At 41.2% G+C, this 19,025-nt stretch overlaps 1 protein-coding gene across 1 annotated transcript; it reads left to right on the top strand.

Moving 5' to 3' along the window:
- Positions 1-639: 639 nt before the first annotated feature.
- b4galnt1b (beta-1,4-N-acetyl-galactosaminyl transferase 1b) lies at positions 640-18,386 on the top strand. The gene is made up of 12 exons (XM_044123427.1): positions 640-1,079; positions 2,962-3,067; positions 5,187-5,409; positions 5,499-5,675; positions 13,241-13,347; positions 14,876-14,913; positions 14,998-15,178; positions 15,488-15,580; positions 15,672-15,859; positions 15,937-16,077; positions 16,167-16,404; positions 17,193-18,386. Exons 3-12 carry the CDS (start codon positions 5,195-5,197, stop codon positions 17,408-17,410), a joined length of 1,596 nt encoding a protein of 531 aa, XP_043979362.1. The 5' UTR covers positions 640-1,079; positions 2,962-3,067; positions 5,187-5,194; the 3' UTR covers positions 17,411-18,386.
- The last annotated feature ends 639 nt before the right edge of the window (positions 18,387-19,025 follow it).

The raw sequence follows: 19,025 nt of genomic DNA, 5'->3' as shown, positions 1-19,025 counted from the left end.
TGAAATTGAACCTCTATTTCTTTAAGAAACTCTTGCTCTTTCTGGCACTCTGCTTTCAGCTGGCATAATTAGGTCAGCAGAGGTGCAGTTTCACCAGGTCTTTGCTAATTGCTGCTGGCTAGTTTGAAGGAGCTGAGCGAGGAAGTAAATGTGTAGGGGAGGTTTTTAATGCAGAGGCTCAGAATCTTGGAAACCACAGCTAAGAAGAGGAGCTGCTTCTCGAAGGCGACGCTTAAAGGATTTCTCAAACATGCATGAAAGAATCAAAGCAACACTTTGATTCTTGTTTATGAGGGAATGGTATCCTAACATGATGTAAAACTTTTTTTTTTTAAAGAAAAGAAAAAGTCCCTTTTACAGAATACTGCCCCTTTAAGTACAAATAACGTGAAAGTACTCTGATCATTAAGGGGTAATGTATTTCCATTGTTCTTACTACATACTAAAAAACAGCTGATAAGTGGAACTGCGCTGCTCTGAAAAGGCCGAAACACATTTCAAAGTAGGCTCAGTGTAGGATGCGGGAATCTGCCATTCAATTACATTTACAATCATATTCTACTTTATTGACAGCCACACCCATCTTGAGTTGAGTGGTATGAAGAGTTGGGGGTTGTGTGCAGAATAGCAGAAGGAAGGGGTTGGCCAGGGTACACTCTGACATTGCTGCAACAAAGCGATGTTTTGTTTTGGGGTTGTTTTTTTTAAGCATTTTATGCTTTTGAGGTGAACACGCTCCAGTATAACTGAGTATTGTAAAACAAATGAGCATTTCATTTGTCAGTGCAGGCTGGAGCTTGTGCAGCTCAGACATCCCTCTGTTCTCTCGGCGTGTAGGTGCGGTGCCTCTCCGCTGCGCTGCAGCCGCTGTTGCTGCAGGGGGAGCATACGTCCATCCACTTCGTGCTGCTGCTGCTGTGTGCTGCGATGTGCGGCGGCCGCCTTATTATCAGTCTACCCCGTCTGCTCCCTTTATCTGGTTTTACTTCCATCAGACCGCCGTGGAACAGATCCGTCATTACAGGGGAGCGCTATGTGCTGCAGGGAGGTGACACGTCTTGGGGCGCGTCTTAACTGAGGTGAGAAGCCCGTTCATTTTAATTCCTTCAATAATAAGCCACTGATTAAAGACAAAAGGGCCCGTTCTCAGGAGGATGTCTTTGACGATGCTTCGAGCTCCAGATGAACATTGGGCAGTCATTTTTTTTAAGCAGCAGACAAGAAAAAAAAAAAAGTATTTGTCTGCAAGAGATTGCCTAAATGGATGAGGTTGCGTTTGTCAGATGGGTTTAGGATGTAAAGCGTGCATTCGCCTTTTACATGGAGCTCCCCTGCAGTATTTTTCACCGTTAAAGGTATAGGCTAATGGGCCTGCTTGCTGCTTGGCATTTCAAACCCCGCTGTTTCGGAACTGCGTTGTCCTCCCATTTTTATCACAGATCTCGGTCGGTGGATGGGAGGTGGCGTTAGAAACATGGACCCAAATGAGCGGTGATTCTGCCACTTTGGGAGGATTCCTCAGAATATCCCAACAATGCTCCTCATAGTTCCTGTCTGTGAGCCACTTCTCACCAGCAGGCATCCTTGGTGTTGACTGTGACACCAAACTGACAAAGGCATGTCGTCCTGTTTCTGCCCTTTTTAAAACCTTATATTCCTATTTTATTTTTACTCATTTACTCCTTCCCCTCGTCCCCCCTCTTTACATTGGAGTTTTACGTGCTAACTTCCTTTTAGTGTTGAATTGTAACATCAGCCTCATTTCTGTTAAAAATAATTCTCCCTTACATTTTTCATCAATTTTGATTTTTTTCAGCATCAACAATAATTTGATGGTAAAAACAATATATTTGAGTGCTTATTGTCGTGTTTGGAGTGTAATGGATGACCCAAAGTTTTGCATGCAGGGAGAGCAAAGTCATTAATAAGAATTAACACAATAAAAACTTGCTTTGACAGGAGATGTTTTGCAATCCAGAGAGCTTTAGTAAAATCCAATTAGATACCATTAAAAAGTTTGCAAACCAATTGCAATAATAATAAAAAAAAACAAGTAGAGAACTACATATTTAAAGTTATACCCATAAGCACAACCTTTGTAGAATACACTTACAGATGAGTTTAAGAAACTAAACCGATCAAGCAGGATGTAGGCCCTACTTGTTTGACATCCTGCAAGTCATCCTGCTTCATAAGAAGTGCAGGTCTTAGTAAACCAGAATTACTATTTAAATCTACTAAACACTCAGCATCCCGACTGGATTAATCAGTGTCCCAATCCTGTGATAAAACCAAACAAAAACATTACATTTCAACAGGGAAATGTTGTAAACTTTCTGTCCTGCCGACATCGATTTCCAGTGGTGTGTATTGAAGGAATACTCAAGCAGTTAAGGGGAATGATCAATATCTGTTTTGTCTGTACGACCATTAGCTATAGCTTTCAGCTCTTCACATCATAACAGAGTTCAGCACAAACTATCGCAGCAGGTAGAAGTTACTGCCATGCTTTGCTGAAATTGAAAAATATATGTATATATAATGATTTGCGCTATGCTAAGTTGCGATGTTGCCATGTAAATTTAGAAAACATCTTAAGATTATTTTGAGACATTTCTGTCTGCACGTGCACACTTCTTCTTTAAATGCACAGCGGTGGGAACTCAAATCATCCTGATACATGGAATGAGGAAAAGGGCTGTTGATTTATATTAATGTTCATTAACTAAGGAGTCTAAACAATCTATTAAAAATCAACCTGAGACATGCATTTTTTACGTTTTCTATGAGCACCCTCTGCTACTCAGTAAGAAGTTTTCTGTATATTTATCAGATTAGAACTATGATAAAGTTAATTATGAAATCAGTCAAGTAATTAAAACTAACAAAACAAAGTTACTCTGCTTTTAATAGTGAACTTCCAGAATAACTGGGTTGATTGTTTTGTTAACTTCCTTGCAGATGGAGCAGAAACTGACATGTACACATCACTGCCTGCTTGGTTCCTGGAAATGCTGGTTCCTCCCAACAAAGATTAATAATTCTCTGACTGGATCGAGCCAGTGAGGTAAAATTTGAGTAGATTAATTAATTTTTTTTCTAAAATGCAGTATATGTTGTATAATGATTACTATAGCCTAAGCTGTGCTGCAGGCATCTGTTCAAAAGAAGAGTGTCTCTCAGACCCAACAACACACAGAGGCTTGTGTTGTGCTCCATTCACACTACGTCACATCTGGAGGCTTGTAATGGATTCTGTTTGGTTGTATTGTGTTTTCTTCATTGCTTTCACAAATGGAGGAATTCTCACTTGGACATGGACAACATGACCGATCGAAGTGCTGAAGCTCCCAAGCAGATTATTTATTTTTTGTTGTTGCTTCTCACATCGAGAGGATAAAGACCTTATTGTATTTTTCTAGAAAGGATGTGTGGCTGCGAGGAACTAGAATGGTGGAAGGAAAAAAAAGAGTAACAATGCTGGCCAAGAAAATAAATGAAACCGGATGCAAATTCCTTTACGTCAACATGGTTAACTCTTAAAATGCTGTATTTACTAAGATAAAAATATGTCAACAACAAGCACAACTAGACTTTAATATGGACTGTTTGTCTATATTTAGTCAGGCGCAACACATAATAAATGATACAAAGCATGTTTATTTAAATTCAGTCTCACAATCTGTGGTTTTATTACAAATCTAAAGTGTATTTGTTGGACTTCAGATTTTATTTACATCACTATATTGATTATTCTTCACTCAAGGATTGTATTTATCATCAATAGAATAATGATAAATCATCATTCTTCTCCTTAAACACTTTAGGAGAAGAAGCAGAACACCTTACTGAGATCTGGATCTGTCACTGGACCACTTATTCCAACACTCATTTCCCAGCTTGGCTAATGGGAAAATATAATTATTCAAACTGGCCTGAGGGACTGGACATCTAACCAAGTCTTTACTAGATTTCCTAAAAATAATAACAACACTACAGATTTCAGATGAGGATACAACATGAATTTTCTTTTCAGAGAAAGTTTTCCAGGCAAAAACTATATTTACAGAATGACATTTGTCACTTTGAGCAGCCTTGTTGTATTTGTAGTTTCCTGAAAAAACAGGAGGCCGTTTTTCCTGAAAAGAAAAAAAATAAATAAATTTAAAAAAAATGGCCAACTGTTTTTTCAGGATGATCAACTTCAAGAAACTGAGAAAACAATTTCCTGAAAAAGTGTTTCTTCAGGAAACAGTCCATCTCCATATTTAAATACACAAATCTCAGCATCTGACAGAATATAAGACAAATGTGAAAATAAATAAACGATCAGACAGTTTATTTTCTTAAAAGAGTTGGTTTTTTTAGCTTTTCAAACAATTATTTCAAAATGGCTAATATTTCCTCAGAGCTTTTCTCTTGCTCGTTCAGTGATGCCATCTTTGTAATAATAATCAGAAACAAACAATCTAAATTTTTATTTAGAAGATGGTTTGAAAATCAAAGTAAAACCAAGTTATAAGTTGAAATGATTATCAACTGAACATTTTGAATGCTATGAAAGCGACAAAACACAAAAATAATTGAATTGTCAACAAATACAACCAAATCATGACATACAAATAAAAACCTCCCTGTTATTTTCACCCATGAGAGGAAAGTTCTTAGAAATCAAACTGCTGATTGTATAATAACACATAGGTATAGAAAATACTCATATCATGACAGGCTGCATAGTGACAGTGTTGTTTATACTGTTTCCTTGGTTCAAAAACGTTTCATTGAAATTAATTTCCACATGGTGGAACATTTGGCAGAAGCATTCACACATAGAACATCTCCATAATGAAGCATAAGTACAAAGGTTCCTGAAACCAGTTTTCTTCTAGCTTTGAGAGGAAAACATCCATTACAGTTATAAAAACCCAGTCATCACTGAGTTTTTGCTTTTTTATCACTGAGACAATAAAGGCCGATTACACACATTTTCTCTGTTTAAACATAAAAATATACAGATTACATTTCCTGTCTATGTGAACGTTAATCATAATAGTTCCCAGCTTTTGTAGTTCACTGATGTTTTGGATGCCACTGAGGTTTTTTGAGTGGCACACAATGCCTCATGGTGTGTGCACTTGACAATTACACCTGACTAAAGGGTCACTTGTCTACACCTTGCGCGACAGGTTTCAGTATGCGGTCCCTGAGAAAGACAGCGCTGCTCGCCATCCTGGTGTCTGTGGTGCTGGTACTGGCTCTCCTCCACTCATGGCCCACTCGTGCCTACAACACGGTAGACCTGTGGCAGCGGCTAGGGCCGACAGTAGAGAGGCACCTGGAGGAGAAGCTGCCAGAACCGGACCATCAGTTAAGCAGCGTCCCCTTTCATATTAGGAAAAGTGTAGCAGGGTAAGCCTTGTATTCTTGGTGCCATGAAGTCATTTAGCCTCATGTGTGAATCAAAATCTACTAACATGTGAATTTGGTTGTCCACGCAGCTTGCTGGCACGTAATGGGTGCGTTTGTGAGGGGGAGAGTCCAGGAGTAAACCTGCCCTTTGCCCAGCTGCTGTTCCCGCGGGTGTCAGCTCACTCTCTGCACACGGCCTTTGACGCCTCTGAGCTGGAGGAAATGAAGACGAGACGAGCTAAAGAGTACAGAGGTTTCCAACTGAGGTAGAGAAGAAGTTACAGTGAAGTCTGGGAACAAAACTCTTTAGGGCACTTCTTATTATTTTTGTTTGTCCGTCCATAGACACAGAAAATCACAGAAATATCGTGAAAAAAGAAATACTGGCCATATTTACCAAAATCAAGTGATCAATTAAATTCTGTGGAAAAACAGAGAACATCACACTGATAAAATTATTCTGATGGCTTATGGATAATATTTGGTGTTTTTAAATATCAAATTAAAAGACAACAAGACAGTTTTTCATTGGGTGGAAGAACTTAAAAAGATAGGATCGTAGTACTTAATTTATTTTCTGAAAACAATTACAATATCTTGTAAATATATATAAATATTTTTGACTAAATATATTTGTGTGAAGACATCAACTTGAAATTTTATTGTTGAGTTCATACACTTAGCTGTTTTAAATTTATTTCCCCACAGAATAATTTTTTTACACGTGAGTGACGGGAAAATTTTTCTCCTCCATTAAAATAAACTGAGACTCACTCACTGTAAATTGTTATGACAGTTTCAGGTTTTTTTTTTCTTGTAAATTGCGCCTGGAAAGAGGCTCCAGGTATTTAAGAAACTTAGTTTTTTTGGGAAGGCACTTCCAGTAAAATACTGTGCGTTGAGAACTATAAGCACACAAACAGGAAGGAAACAGATGTTTACAGATGTTTTTGTATTTTATTTGGATTTTATGTGGTAGACCAACTCAAATTGGTGTCTGGTGGTGAAGGGGAAACAAACATGGTGTTCAACATTTATTTACAAGTAAAACTATGAAAAGGGGGCATTCAATAGTAGCAACTCTAAGCATCTGACAGGACTGGACTGGTTTGGATCACATGTGTCAAACTCCAGGCCAAGTCGACCCATTTCTGCCCCCAGGGAGCCTCATAAACAGAACCCTAAAGATAAGGACTTCTGTGCTTATATTATACGTTTAAATCACAGCACTTTTTATCTGTATACTACGCTGTAAAACATTTGAAGGTGGTTTAACTTGAAAACAAAAGTCCGCCTTGGAAATGCAATTTAGGTCAACGAGAAAATTGTTTTGGTTTCAACTCAGAAATTAAAGTTCATTAAGTTGATTTATGAGCAAGAAACAAGTTCTTTTTTAGTCCATTAATCTTAAATTGTTAGCTCTAACTTAATGCTGCAATTTAAACTGAATAATTATTTTTACAATATGCAAGACAAAACTTCTCTCACCCAGTCAAACAGAACACATTTCTCTATTATTTTCAATCATAATATGAAGTTAAAACAACTACTTGTATCACTTTAGAACAATGGACATTCTTGTTACAAATTGTGTGAATAAATGTCTAATCTGATAATGAATTTTATTAGACATCGCAGTGAATTTAATTTATCACCACTTAGTGTGAACAAGACATTATTGTCAAACATTGACATGAACTTCATCCTTAAAAAAACCCCACAAGAGTCACATCAATGTAACACACCTCCATCTCACTCACGGTGCAACACAGAATATAAAAACAAGCCACCTGTCATGTTTGGCTCAACTTTCCTAACCCACATGCAGAACACGACAGGAGAATAGATGTTCCGTTAAAGGTTTATTTTACAAAGAAATCAGAGAAAGGTATCGCGGGCGGGGAAGCGTCTCCCAGGGAACGGCTCGCAGTCTGAATGACACACTAGGAAGGTAACAGAGAGATGGTGAGTTTTAGGTCATGGGAATTGGGAGCTTCGAAGAAAAGGAGTGGTCTTACTTGTGGCGAGGTGGATTACGAGCTGGGGGAAGGGTTCCGGGCCGTAGGATCGGGTAGGTCCTTTGAGGTTCCAGGGGTCCAGAGGGAGAAGGCTGCGGCGGAGGGCGGACAGGTAAGAACAAGCGGGACAAGTTCTCGGAAGGGAACTCCACGTTTCCAGAGCGGCACCTGAAAGTGACAAGCAACAGGTGATTTACTCGAGAGAAAAACTCAGGTAAACACAGAGAGGCTCTTGTTCAGTGGCTCGGGCTACCATTGCAGGTTAACACTCAGGCGTTGAATGGGTGTCGGTCAGCTCCTCTTCAACATCCGAGCAGATGAGTGATCAGCAACCGGTGTGTCGGGAGATCCGACACACCCCTCCGGGACGGCAGCCTCTGGCACCCTCTAGTGGTAGGAACAAATAGGAACCCAACCCACAACTAAAACGAAACCAAAAACCCCAGTACCTAACAGTACCCCCTTAATGGTCGCCACCTGGCCCTAGAAGAGCTGGATTGAGGCGACAGCGGTAGTCCCTTATAAGGGATGGATCCAAAATGAAGGAGCCGGGACCCAGGACAGTCTGGCCATTGGTCTGTGGGTGGAACCCAGATGTCCTGAACAGAAACCTTAGGTCCTCGGTCAGACAAAATCTCCACTGGAATGCCAGAAAAACATGTTTAACCAGTAATTGAGCTGTCTGAAAAGCAGACGGAGGAAATTAAATGACAGGCCTTAGAGAAACGGTCTATTATGGTAAGGATTGTTGTCATACCTTTAGAAGAGGGAAGGCCAGTGACAAAATCAATCGCCATGGGCGCGGGTAAAGGTTGGAGGAGGCCCGAGGGAGGTCGGTGAGGATTTATTCCTAGAACAAACAGGGCAGGCAGAAACGAATTCTTAACATCCTTATGTATAGATGACCACCAAAACTTCCGGTTAATAAGAGCGATGGTACGGCTGATGCCCGGGTGTGCAGAAAACTTAGAGGAATGGATCCAATGTAGAAAACGGGACCTGACTGTAGATGGAACATAAATTTTATTTGGGGAACAGGACTCGGGAGTGGGCTCGGTTCGCTGGGCTTGTCTTATAAGATCTTCGATCTCCCAAGAAACTGATGCTACCACACAGCTAGGAGGCAGAATGGTGGTAGAAACTCTGTCGGAGTCATCTGGAGAGGGAATACGTGAGAGGGCATCATGTTTGATATTACGAGAACCAGGACAGAAGGAAATGGTGAGATTGAACCGAAGAGAAAACAGGGACCAGCGTGACTGCCGAGGATTGGTCGCTTAGCAGATTGGAGGTAAGCCAGGTTCTTATGATCCGTCAAACCAGCACGGGATGTTCAGCGCCTCCAACCAGTGCCGCCACCTTCTAAGGCCAGCTTGATGGCCAACAGTTCTCATCGCCCACGCCATAGTTTCGCCCGAGGGAGAAAGCCTACGGGAAAAAAGGCACAGGGTGAGTTTTGCCGTCAGTGTTGAAACCTGTGATAGGACTGCTCCTACCCCGTGTCAGAGGCATCAACCTCAACAATAAACTGCTTCGCGGGTCGGGTTGAACAAGGACCGCAGACGCAAACAGGATTTAAGTCTCTTGAATGCAGCTTTGCTGCTTGGGTCCAACAGAAACTGGACTTGGTTGAAGTTAGTGATGTTAGGGTAAGGCAGTCTGACTGTAATGAATGAAACGACGATAGAAGTTTGCAAATCCTAGAACCGTTGGAGCTGTTTACGCGTGAGTCCGGTGGGCCAATCCAACACGGCTTTGATCTTCTCCTCTGTGGGTCTTATCTGCCCGCCTCTAGAATATAACCAAGAAAGGAGATTGAAGCTTTGTGAAACTCACATTTCTCTGCCTTCACAAACAGTCTGTTTTCCAGGAGCCGCTGGAGGTTCAGACGGACATGGCGACCAGTGTTCCAAGAGGCTCTTAGAAAAGATGAGAATATCATCAAGGTACACAAAAACAAAAACATTAAGGAAGTCTCTCAGCCCACGTCGTTGACAAGTGCTTGGAAAAAAGCAGGGCATTAGACAAACCAAAAGGCATGACCAAATACTCAAAGTGACCTAACGGAGTCTTGAAGGCCGTCTTCCACTCGTCACCTTGACGAATGCGAAGAAGATGGTACGCGTTTCTTAAGTCGAGTTTGGAAAAAATGGTGGAGCTGTGGACCGGTTCAAATGCAGATGATAATAGGGGCAGAGGATATTTATTCTCAACAGTTATTTGATTTAAACCCCTATAATCAATACAGGGACGGAGAGAGCCATCTTTCTTTCCCACAAAGAAGAATCCCGCCCCTAGAGGAGAGGAGGATGTGCGGATGATACCTGCAGCCAACGACTCCTTAATATACTTCTCCATAGTCTCCCGCTCAGGTCGGGAGATGTTATAGAGACGGCTGGATGGAAGGGGTGCTCCGGGTAGGAGATCGATGGCGCAGTCATATGGACGGTGAGGCGGAAGTGAAAGGGCCTTGGTTTTACTGAAAACTGGTGCCAGGTCATGGTACTCTGAGGGAATTGTAGACAGATCTAGTGAGGCTGCTGGTTCAGATTGCCTCGTGGGAGGACCTGGGGGAAACGCAGAGCGGAGACAGGAAGCATGACAGGAAGTGGACCATGACTCGAGACGTTTGTCAGCCCAGTTAATATGTGGGTTATGACGTTGCAACCAGTTAAAACCGAGGATCACAGATGAGTTAGCGGTGGGGAAGACAAAAAAAGAAATCAACTCGCTGTGGTTACCGGAAATAATGAGACGCAGCGGCTTAGTCTGGTGAGTGATTCGGGGGAGCGACTGTCCGTCAATAGCTGTAACTCGGAGCGGAACAGGCAACTGAACGGTCTCTAGAGACAGCTGGTGGACTAATGCTGTGTCCATAAGATCTCGTTCGCACCCCGAATCAAGGAAAACAGACAGCGGGAAACCATGGCTGCCGATGGCGAGGTTTGCCGGCAGTAACAGGCGAGGAGTTTCTTTGTTAAGAGGGAGGTCCGCCAGCCTCCTCATTCTTACTGGCGGACCTGACGGTTTAAACGCTCCGGGCAGGTGGCACTAAAATGGCCCGGGGCCCCGCAATAAAGACATAGCCGGGAAACCATGCGTTTCTGCCTCTCCTCCGGAGAGAGGCGAGTGCGGCCAATCTGCATGGGCTCGGGATCGCCAGCCCTTGGTGGTGGGGATTCAGGCAGAGTAATCGAGGGGCCAGCAAACATCTTAACCGCAGAGACTCTTCGGTTTCTTTCTTTGACTCGGGAACGGATCCTGGTATCCAGTCGGATAGATAGAGCTATTAACTGCTCTAAAGTTTGCGGTTCATCAAGGATGGCCAATTCATCCTTTATCGGTTCGTTTAAGGCGTGAAAAAACGCACTTTTAAGAGCTGCGGCATCCCAGCCGGAAGCGGCTGCTCTAATTCTAAAGTCTATGGCAAAATCCGAAACGGTTCGTTGCCCTTGCTTCAAATTCCATAGCTCCCGTGAGTTAAAGGCTGTGTCCTGGTCCTGACCGAAAACTTGTTTAAACTCTTTTAAAAACTCATCAAAAGAGCAACCATAATTAGTGGGTGTGGGAAAACGGGCCTCAGCCCAGCATAGGGCGCGGTCAGACAGTAAGGACAGGATGTAAGCTATCTTCGAGCTATCATGTGAAAAACTTTGGGGCGAATGATTAAATATTATGGAGCACTGTAATATAAATCCCTTACATTTGTTGTGATCTCCAGAAAACCTTTCAGGAGTCGGCGGGCGGATCTCTGAAAACGTGGTTCTGGCCGGTGGAACTGGATCCGGAGTAGCGACTGGTTCTGGTGCCGGGGGTTGCGGAAGAGAATTCCGTAGAAATGTGGTTAACTCATCCAAGCGGCGATTGGTTTCAGCTTGGCGAGCACTCAGCTCCTGCAGGGCGGACTCGTGGGACTGAATTAGAGAGTGTTGTTCAGATAAAGTCTTCCTTATCGCGTCCGCTGGGCTAGGATTTTGGCCTGAGTGTTCTGTCATGTTTGGCTCAACTTTCCTAACCCACATGCAGAACACGACAGGAGAATAGATGTTCCGTTAAAGGTTTATTTTACAAAGAAATCAGAGAAAGGTATCGCGGGCGGGGAAGCGTCTCCCAGGGAACGGCTCGCAGTCTGAATGACACACTAGGAAGGTAACAGAGAGATGGTGAGTTTTAGGTCATGGGAATTGGGAGCTTCGAAGAAAAGGAGTGGTCTTACTTGTGGCGAGGTGGATTACGAGCTGGGGGAAGGTTCCGGGCCGAGGATCGGGTAGGTCTTCGAGTGGGTCCTTTGAGGTTCCAGGGGTCCAGAGGGAGAAGGCTGCGGCGGAGGGCGGACAGGTAAGAACAAGCGGGACAAGTTCTCGGAAGGGAACTCCACGTTTCCAGAGCGGCACCTGAAAGTGACAAGCAACAGGTGATTTACTCGAGAGAAAAACTCAGGTAAACACAGAGAGGCTCTTGTTCAGTGGCTCGGGCTACCATTGCAGGTTAACACTCAGGCGTTGAATGGGTGTCGGTCAGCTCCTCTTCAACATCCGAGCAGATGAGTGATCAGCAACCGGTGTGTCGGGAGATCCGACACACCCCTCCGGGACGGCAGCCTCTGGCACCCTCTAGTGGTAGGAACAAATAGGAACCCAACTCACAACTAAAACGAAACCAAAAACCCCAGTACCTAACACCACCAAGCATTCTGGGAAATAGTTCCCGCTCCCGTCATTTTCCTTTTTCATTTTTTTAAGTGCTAAAATAAGAACAAATTTATTCAACTCTTGGAGGTTTGACAAAATGAATAACAAAGTTATTAATTTTGTTTTGACGTGAGTATCTTTCACAAACTCACACATTTAGGTTCAAAATCTAAACTCACCAAATGGATTTGATTTAAAGAGTAGAAGACAGTAGATGTGGTGGCTCTGATGTTTCACAGTGTACCAAATTACGTCAATAAAAATAAATAAATCCATATCAATTTTAAGAAATACTAATTTAATTTAGAGAAAGCTATTTAATATTTTAAGAGTTTGTTAGAGGGTTTTATTAATGCATTCTGCTACAACTGGCCCCTTGTGGACATTAGTGATCCAGCAAATTATTGTCTCTGGAGGGATGGATGGACTTTTCCCTCCATGTCACCACTGTGCTTCACTTTGAGTTGGTCTGTTTCATGCAGTCGCAGTTACCAGTAATTGCATTGCAGCTTGTGGTTGCAGCTTGAGTACCTTCATAAATCATTAAATATGTGGAGAGTGAATGTGATAGAAAACTCTGCAGACATAAAATATCAACAATATCTAGTCAATAATGAGTTACATAATTAACACAGTCCGTTCAAATCAGACAAAAGGGTTGCTGACATGAGCTGTTTTCTCACCTGGAGTGAAAACAGGAAATACAAAGCCTTGTTGAAGTGACAGTGACACTGAATGTCTCCGTCCATAAAAGTGTATTTATTATTCAGGTTTATATATTTTATTATATATAAAGCTGTCTTTAGTGGTTCATTGTTTATAGGTGCTACTTTCTGTGGCTACAGGCTGTTTTTGTAAAAGGTTGTTGAGGCACTAGTGATGTTTATTTGCAGCAGCTCAGACAGGAAATAAATAAAGACAGTCCCAGAGAACGCTGGGACGGCTGCGTCGAGGACTAAATACTTCTATACATACACTGTGCTGCTGGCAGCCATTTTCAAAGAGCAAACCACCCCAACTAGATTTTAAACATAATCTTTCTGCTTGTTCTCTTAAAGAGTTGGTTTCAAGATTATCTGATTGCTTTTTTGCATAGTTCTGATCAAAAACCTTCCTCATCAGATCCAAGACTGCTGCAGACACGCTCATCATCGCCGAGGCCAACAATCCCCTGCAGTATCCAACACAGGGGGTGGAAGTACGGCCCCTGAAAACAATCATCATCCCAGGTATTACTTTACCCGACACCTTTACTCATGTTGTGTAAAAGTCTTGAGTCATTTCTCAATGTTTTAAAATATTTGGATTCAAAAAGTCTGACTTTCATCTGATCTTTTAAAGTAATTTTAATCAGTCCAGATTTTAAAAGGGAGCTGCAAAAATCTACACCAGTGTGACTGGTAATCTGCAGCAAGACAATTATAATAAGAAGTATTTACTGTGTTTTTAGTATTTGTTCATTGCAAGCCATGCAGTTTGCAGAGAAAGGTTTGAGTGATCGCTGTGGTTTCAGTCTATTGAGACAATTACTACAGAACCTGTTCATCCATCCATCTGGATGTTCATAAATTGTTCTGTCTATTCATCTGTCCTGTGCTAATCCATCCATTTCTCCTCCAGTCTGTGGGTGTGTGCTTCTTTATTTTCATCCCAACCATCGTAGAAATATATAATAAATTCAATGGGATGCTTTGCATTTATACTTTTAGAATTAGCTATAAAAGGATTTTGGAAATACTTCCTGGAAAAGTGTTTGATTTTGACTTTAAAGAAATGTAGAAATCCTCTCAAGGAATTAAAATGCATTGTTGAGAATTATATTGATCATAAATATCTCAAACAAGATAATCTGCATCACTAGGTCCGGGGAAACATCATGTCTGTTTTATACGCAGTCATGTTCGGGATTCCTAGAGGATGAAACTAGAAACTCTTGCAACAAATTACAGCACCTCAACGTCAGTCAGCAGTACGGTGGCCGACAGGTGCAAATGCGCAGCAAAAGAGAAAACATGCATGCGGCAAACAAAAAGCAAATAAACTGCAGCAAACAAAAAAGAAGACACCCCCGAATGAAATGCAGCAAACAAAAAGTGTTGAAAACGGAAGTGCGTCTCTCTTTTTGTTTGCTGCATTTCATTCGGGGGTGTCTTCTTTTTTGTTTGCGTCTCTCTTTTTGTTTGCTGCATTTTATTTGCTTTTTGTTTGCCGCATTTAATTTGTGCGCGTGTCTTTTGGCCACCGTACAGCAGAGCTCCATCAGACGTTTAAAAGATCTGTAACAACTCTTAAACTACTTGACAAAGAACTTAACTAGCTGCTTTACCTGCAGTTTGCTGAAAATAAACAATTTTGTTGCCACATATTGATTAAATCTAGAAAGACTGGAATCAGAATAACGTTATTGACCAAGATTCTCTGTCTGTCAGCCAATAAGGTCAGGTCTCTATCCTGCCTCCCCTTTGTCACATTTGGTGAGGTAGAGTTCAAAACCAAATCACAGACACAAACTGGGTATGGTCGGTATGTTTGTTCATTAAAGAAGAACTAAAACAATTACAGGAAGAAACTGAAGGGACCATGACACTTCTTTTCTCTCAAACAGGATTCTTGAATTAAAACGTTTTTTCTGCATTGTTTGTGAGTGAAGTAATCTTTACAATTGGCTAAGACATTTCCCAAAGCAGCATCTGTCGCTGTTTTGAAAAACTGAAAACTCCTGCAAGTCAAATTAAAACAACTAACTTATTGTTTCAGGCTTGGCCTTACACGATCTTCCCAGAGACCATTACACAGTGAGTATCCTCCTGTTTTATATTTGCTGTCCAGATTTGTGGATTTCTGTAACTTTTTCCATTTCCTTTTCCATCCTGCTGCAGATAAACATTACTGCCACGCTAGGAACACTAAACGTAGCAGCAGAAGTGGAGGGAGTGAAAATAAAAGGTGATGGAGGGATGCATATGAGTCTGTCCAGCAGTTTGCTGCTGAACTTGAACCGACAGCTGCAGTTTGTCACCTACACAAACACAATGTTTCATCCCAACACTGCAGACACAGGTAAGACCTCTTCAGATTTAGAAGGGGTTATTGATAAAAAATATTAGCAAATTAATTACAGTTTTCCCCATTTTTCAAATCCTCTTTCAGTTTGCGCACAATGAAACTATCCTATGATGGTTTATGATGGTTTGATCCTTGATATTTTTTAAATATTTCATACTGTTCAAATGCATCTCTAAAAGCACAAAATAGTATGTACCTGTTCATAGTGAGTGGATGTAAAGTTTTTAATTAGCTTTGCATTTAGAGGGGTCATTATTTTCCAAAAGAGAGAGGAAACAAATCACTTTTTTTTGTGTCCCTTAGTGGAGTTTGAGACAGAAGGTCATCAAGCTGCCTTCAGCATCAAGATCCGTCATGGAGTGACTCCAAAACTTTATGACACTGGACCTCAGGAAGGTACAGTAGCAGGATCTTTTTATTTGTCACAACCAAACCAGTGATTTCTGCAGGAAGAGTGTTTAGCATAAAATCTGTCTGCCCTCTGCAGAGTACAACGTCAGTGCGCTTGTTACCGTAGCGACAAAGACCTTCCTGCGTTATGAAAAGCTTCAAAAGCTAATTGACAGCATCAGAAAATACTACCCCACAGTCACGATAGTAATTGCTGATGACAGCGAGAACCCAAAAACCATTTCTGGGCCTTACATCGAGCAGTACATCATGCCTTTTGGGAAGGTAAGCAAGCTAGTCTTTCTCTGCTGCTGCAGCTCATTCTCTCTGAGTCTGTAGAGCTCAAACCTCTTCTGCCGTAGGGTTGGTTTGCTGGACGAAACCTGGCTGTTTCCCAAGTCACAACCAAATATGTGCTTTGGGTGGACGATGACTTCTTCTTCACAGCCAATACCAAGCTGGAGAAGCTCGTAGACGTTTTAGAGAGGACCACTCTGGATCTGGTTGGTGGCCTGGAAGATAAATTGTTGCTCAAAATGAGTCTACAAAGTTTTATCGCAGAGATTTGACCCCATGTTTTCCATTCTTGTAGGTTGGGGGTGCAGTGCGAGAAGCTACAGGGTACACAGCTACTTACCGACAAACCATCTCCATCGAGCCAGGAGAGGAAGACGGAGACTGTTTGCACATGAGAAGAGGATTTCATCACATAATTGAGGGATTTCCTAACTGCGTTGTGACGGATGGGGTCATTAATTTCTTCTTGGCTCGCACGGATAAAGTCCAGCAGGTCGGCTTTGACCCCCGTCTCGCCAGGGTGGCTCACCTGGGTGAGTACAGTAAAAACACTGAGATCAAATTTATTATCAAAACAGCAAAAAAAATATGGGCATTTTATTCCTTTCTGGATCATCTAAACCACATTTGAAGATCCAATCCTGACTAAAAATAGGGTTCGCCTAATGTTCTCTCTGCACATGTAAGGGAAAGACGAAACACAGTGTTCACTGTGATATTTTTAGAAAAGCTTTGAGGCAACAGCTGCAGTAGTTATTTTAAACTTTGACAAACAATTTAACTTTCATATCCTCTCTGCAGTGCATGAGTATCACACTCTGGGGAGATGTAGGTGTTGACACCTACACTTTTTATGCAGTTTTTCTCATAAACTTCATTTCTGTGGCGCTATACTAATGTGAGTGTGTAGTGAAACTAATGTGAGTGCACATATTTATCTAAAGAAACAATAGTTTGCGGCGTAGAGCATTTATGTCGCACTCAGCTGCTAAATATGTGTCCGACATTTGCTTAACTCTGACAGAAGATCTGAAATGTCTGTGCTTGCCGCCACCCTGACGCTCCAGCACATCATGTACGAAACACTTAGAGGGAAAACATTCACATACCACATACTGATCGTTTTCATCCAACCACAGTAACCACTTCTCTATTGGTAGAGAAGAACCAATCAGTACAGTATGTAATATGCAGTTAAGCAAATCTGCTTACTATCTCTTATAGGAATATGTGATATTATCGAAAAGACAAACCAAAATGATGAATGATTCGATGTTCTGAGTTCTCCTTTCTTCTTCTTGTTGTTATTATTATTTTTTAGAGTTTTTCATCGACGGCCTTGGATCTCTCCATGTTGGTTCCTGTGACGACGTCATCATCAATCACGCAACCAAAATCAAACTACCATGGGTCACCCAGTCAGAAAGCGACAAGACATACGCCAAGTTTCGCTACCCTCCAGCTTCCTCTGACGCCACACGTACAAAAAACGGCCTCCTGTACTTCAAAAACCGGTTTCAGTGTTTGACTCGTAATTAGCACTCACATCTGCCCCGGTCTCTCTGAAGGTTCGTCTGTTCTTCCTGAATCTCCAAAGACACTTTTCTCCACCCTGCACTGACAGATAAAACCTGTGGTAGCTCGGTTTGTTCTGCTGTCATCTTCTGTAAAAACCTCAAGAGAGGGTTGATGGGATTTATTTTGGAAAAACCTAGACGGTCTTCTTTTTCACGTTGCTTTCCTGTGAGATATGTGTTGTCTTGCTCGGGAAACCAATCATGACGCCGATGGAGTGAAAACGAGAACTCCTTATTGGTGTGAGACACTTCCCAGTAGGAGACTATCCTGAATTTCCCAGTGCCACATGAAGAATATTCAGATTCATAGGTCTGGCTGCAGACTTTGGAGCGCTTCAGTTATTTTTGTCACCTTTTTTCTACCTCTGTACCTACAGTCCTCCCTCAAAGCCCCGTCTGAGGGAGAGAAACTTCTTAATCTGTCCATCTGGAGCGACGGCTGCTGTATAGAGAGGTTTGGTTGTTTGTCTGAAACCGTCTGGAGCTTTTCAGGTTGTGTGTTTGCACCCCAGGGAATGAAAGGAAAAATACATCTTGAAATGCTGCCCAAAAGGAACCATGGATGAACCAAAGTGCATGTTAATATCACTCAATAAAATCAATGACTAGTTAAAAAACAAGCAGATAGAATAACTAATTGAGGACTTGAAGCATAGTGGGATAAGTCAGAGCCAGAAGAAAACTGTGAGTGACAGAAACAGGGAAAATGTTTTTATTCCGTTTAGGTACCGAAAGTCAAAGAGTGTGTGGTGCAAAGTTATTATACTTAACTAAAATTAACAAAATAACAACAAGTGAAACTGAGAAAACATTTTTGTTTACTGAAATATTAAGTAACAGGAACTAAACTGACTAATTCATCCTAAAATTATAGTCCTTCGTTTTTGTGTTTATGAATTTTTATTTATTAGCCATTCCAACTGATGTGACATTGATATATATATATATATATATATATATATATATATATATATATATATATATATATATATATATATATATATATATATATATATATATATATATATATATATATATATATATATATATATATATATATATATATATATATATATATATATATATATATATATATATATATATATTTTACCCCTCACACAAGCGTTTCACATCAGCATATTACGGCACTCCATACTCCTCCACGGCGCCGGGCATTTAGCCCACAGATTGGCAAGACATTGAGTTTTTTTTTGTTTTGTTTTTTTTAATGGCATGTACTGTTGAGTATTCATTATCCAATCGATGTATACATAATCAATAATTTGACCTCTTTGAATTCTGCTCCTAAAAATGAACCAAAGTATGAAGAGCAAAAACTACTCCTGTAATTAATACAAGCTAAACAGATACGAAGTAATATTTAACTGTTTTAAAAATAAGCAACATACCATAAAAGAAAATCACTAAAGTTAGCAGAAGTAGACAAACAAAAAGTCACAGCAAAATAAAGCTGTAATATAATTAAAAACAGTTTAAAAAGATGTCATTACCCTGCTGTGGTTGAAGTGATGATGCCATAACTTTTGTTGTGGCCTCTAGGAGGCTCTCTTGAATCA

The sequence above is a fragment of the Gambusia affinis genome, linkage group LG07 (genome assembly GCF_019740435.1).
Source record: "Gambusia affinis linkage group LG07, SWU_Gaff_1.0, whole genome shotgun sequence".
NCBI classification, from domain to species: domain Eukaryota; kingdom Metazoa; phylum Chordata; class Actinopteri; order Cyprinodontiformes; family Poeciliidae; genus Gambusia; species Gambusia affinis.
Note: the sequence above shows the minus strand (reverse complement) of the source record. Positions and strands in the feature narration are given on the sequence as shown.

What these genes read in the sequence shown, in the direction of transcription:
- b4galnt1b (XM_044123427.1), top strand. Translation starts at nt 5,195, where the DNA reads ATGCGGTCCCTGAGAAAGACAGCGCTGCTCGCCATCCTGGTGTCTGTG. An exon ending in GAAAACAATCATCATCCCAG is followed by an intron (nt 13,348 to 14,875) that starts GTATTACTTTAC and finishes TTATTGTTTCAG; the next exon opens with GCTTGGCCTTACACGATCTT. An exon ending in ACATCATGCCTTTTGGGAAG is followed by an intron (nt 15,860 to 15,936) that starts GTAAGCAAGCTA and finishes CTTCTGCCGTAG; the next exon opens with GGTTGGTTTGCTGGACGAAA.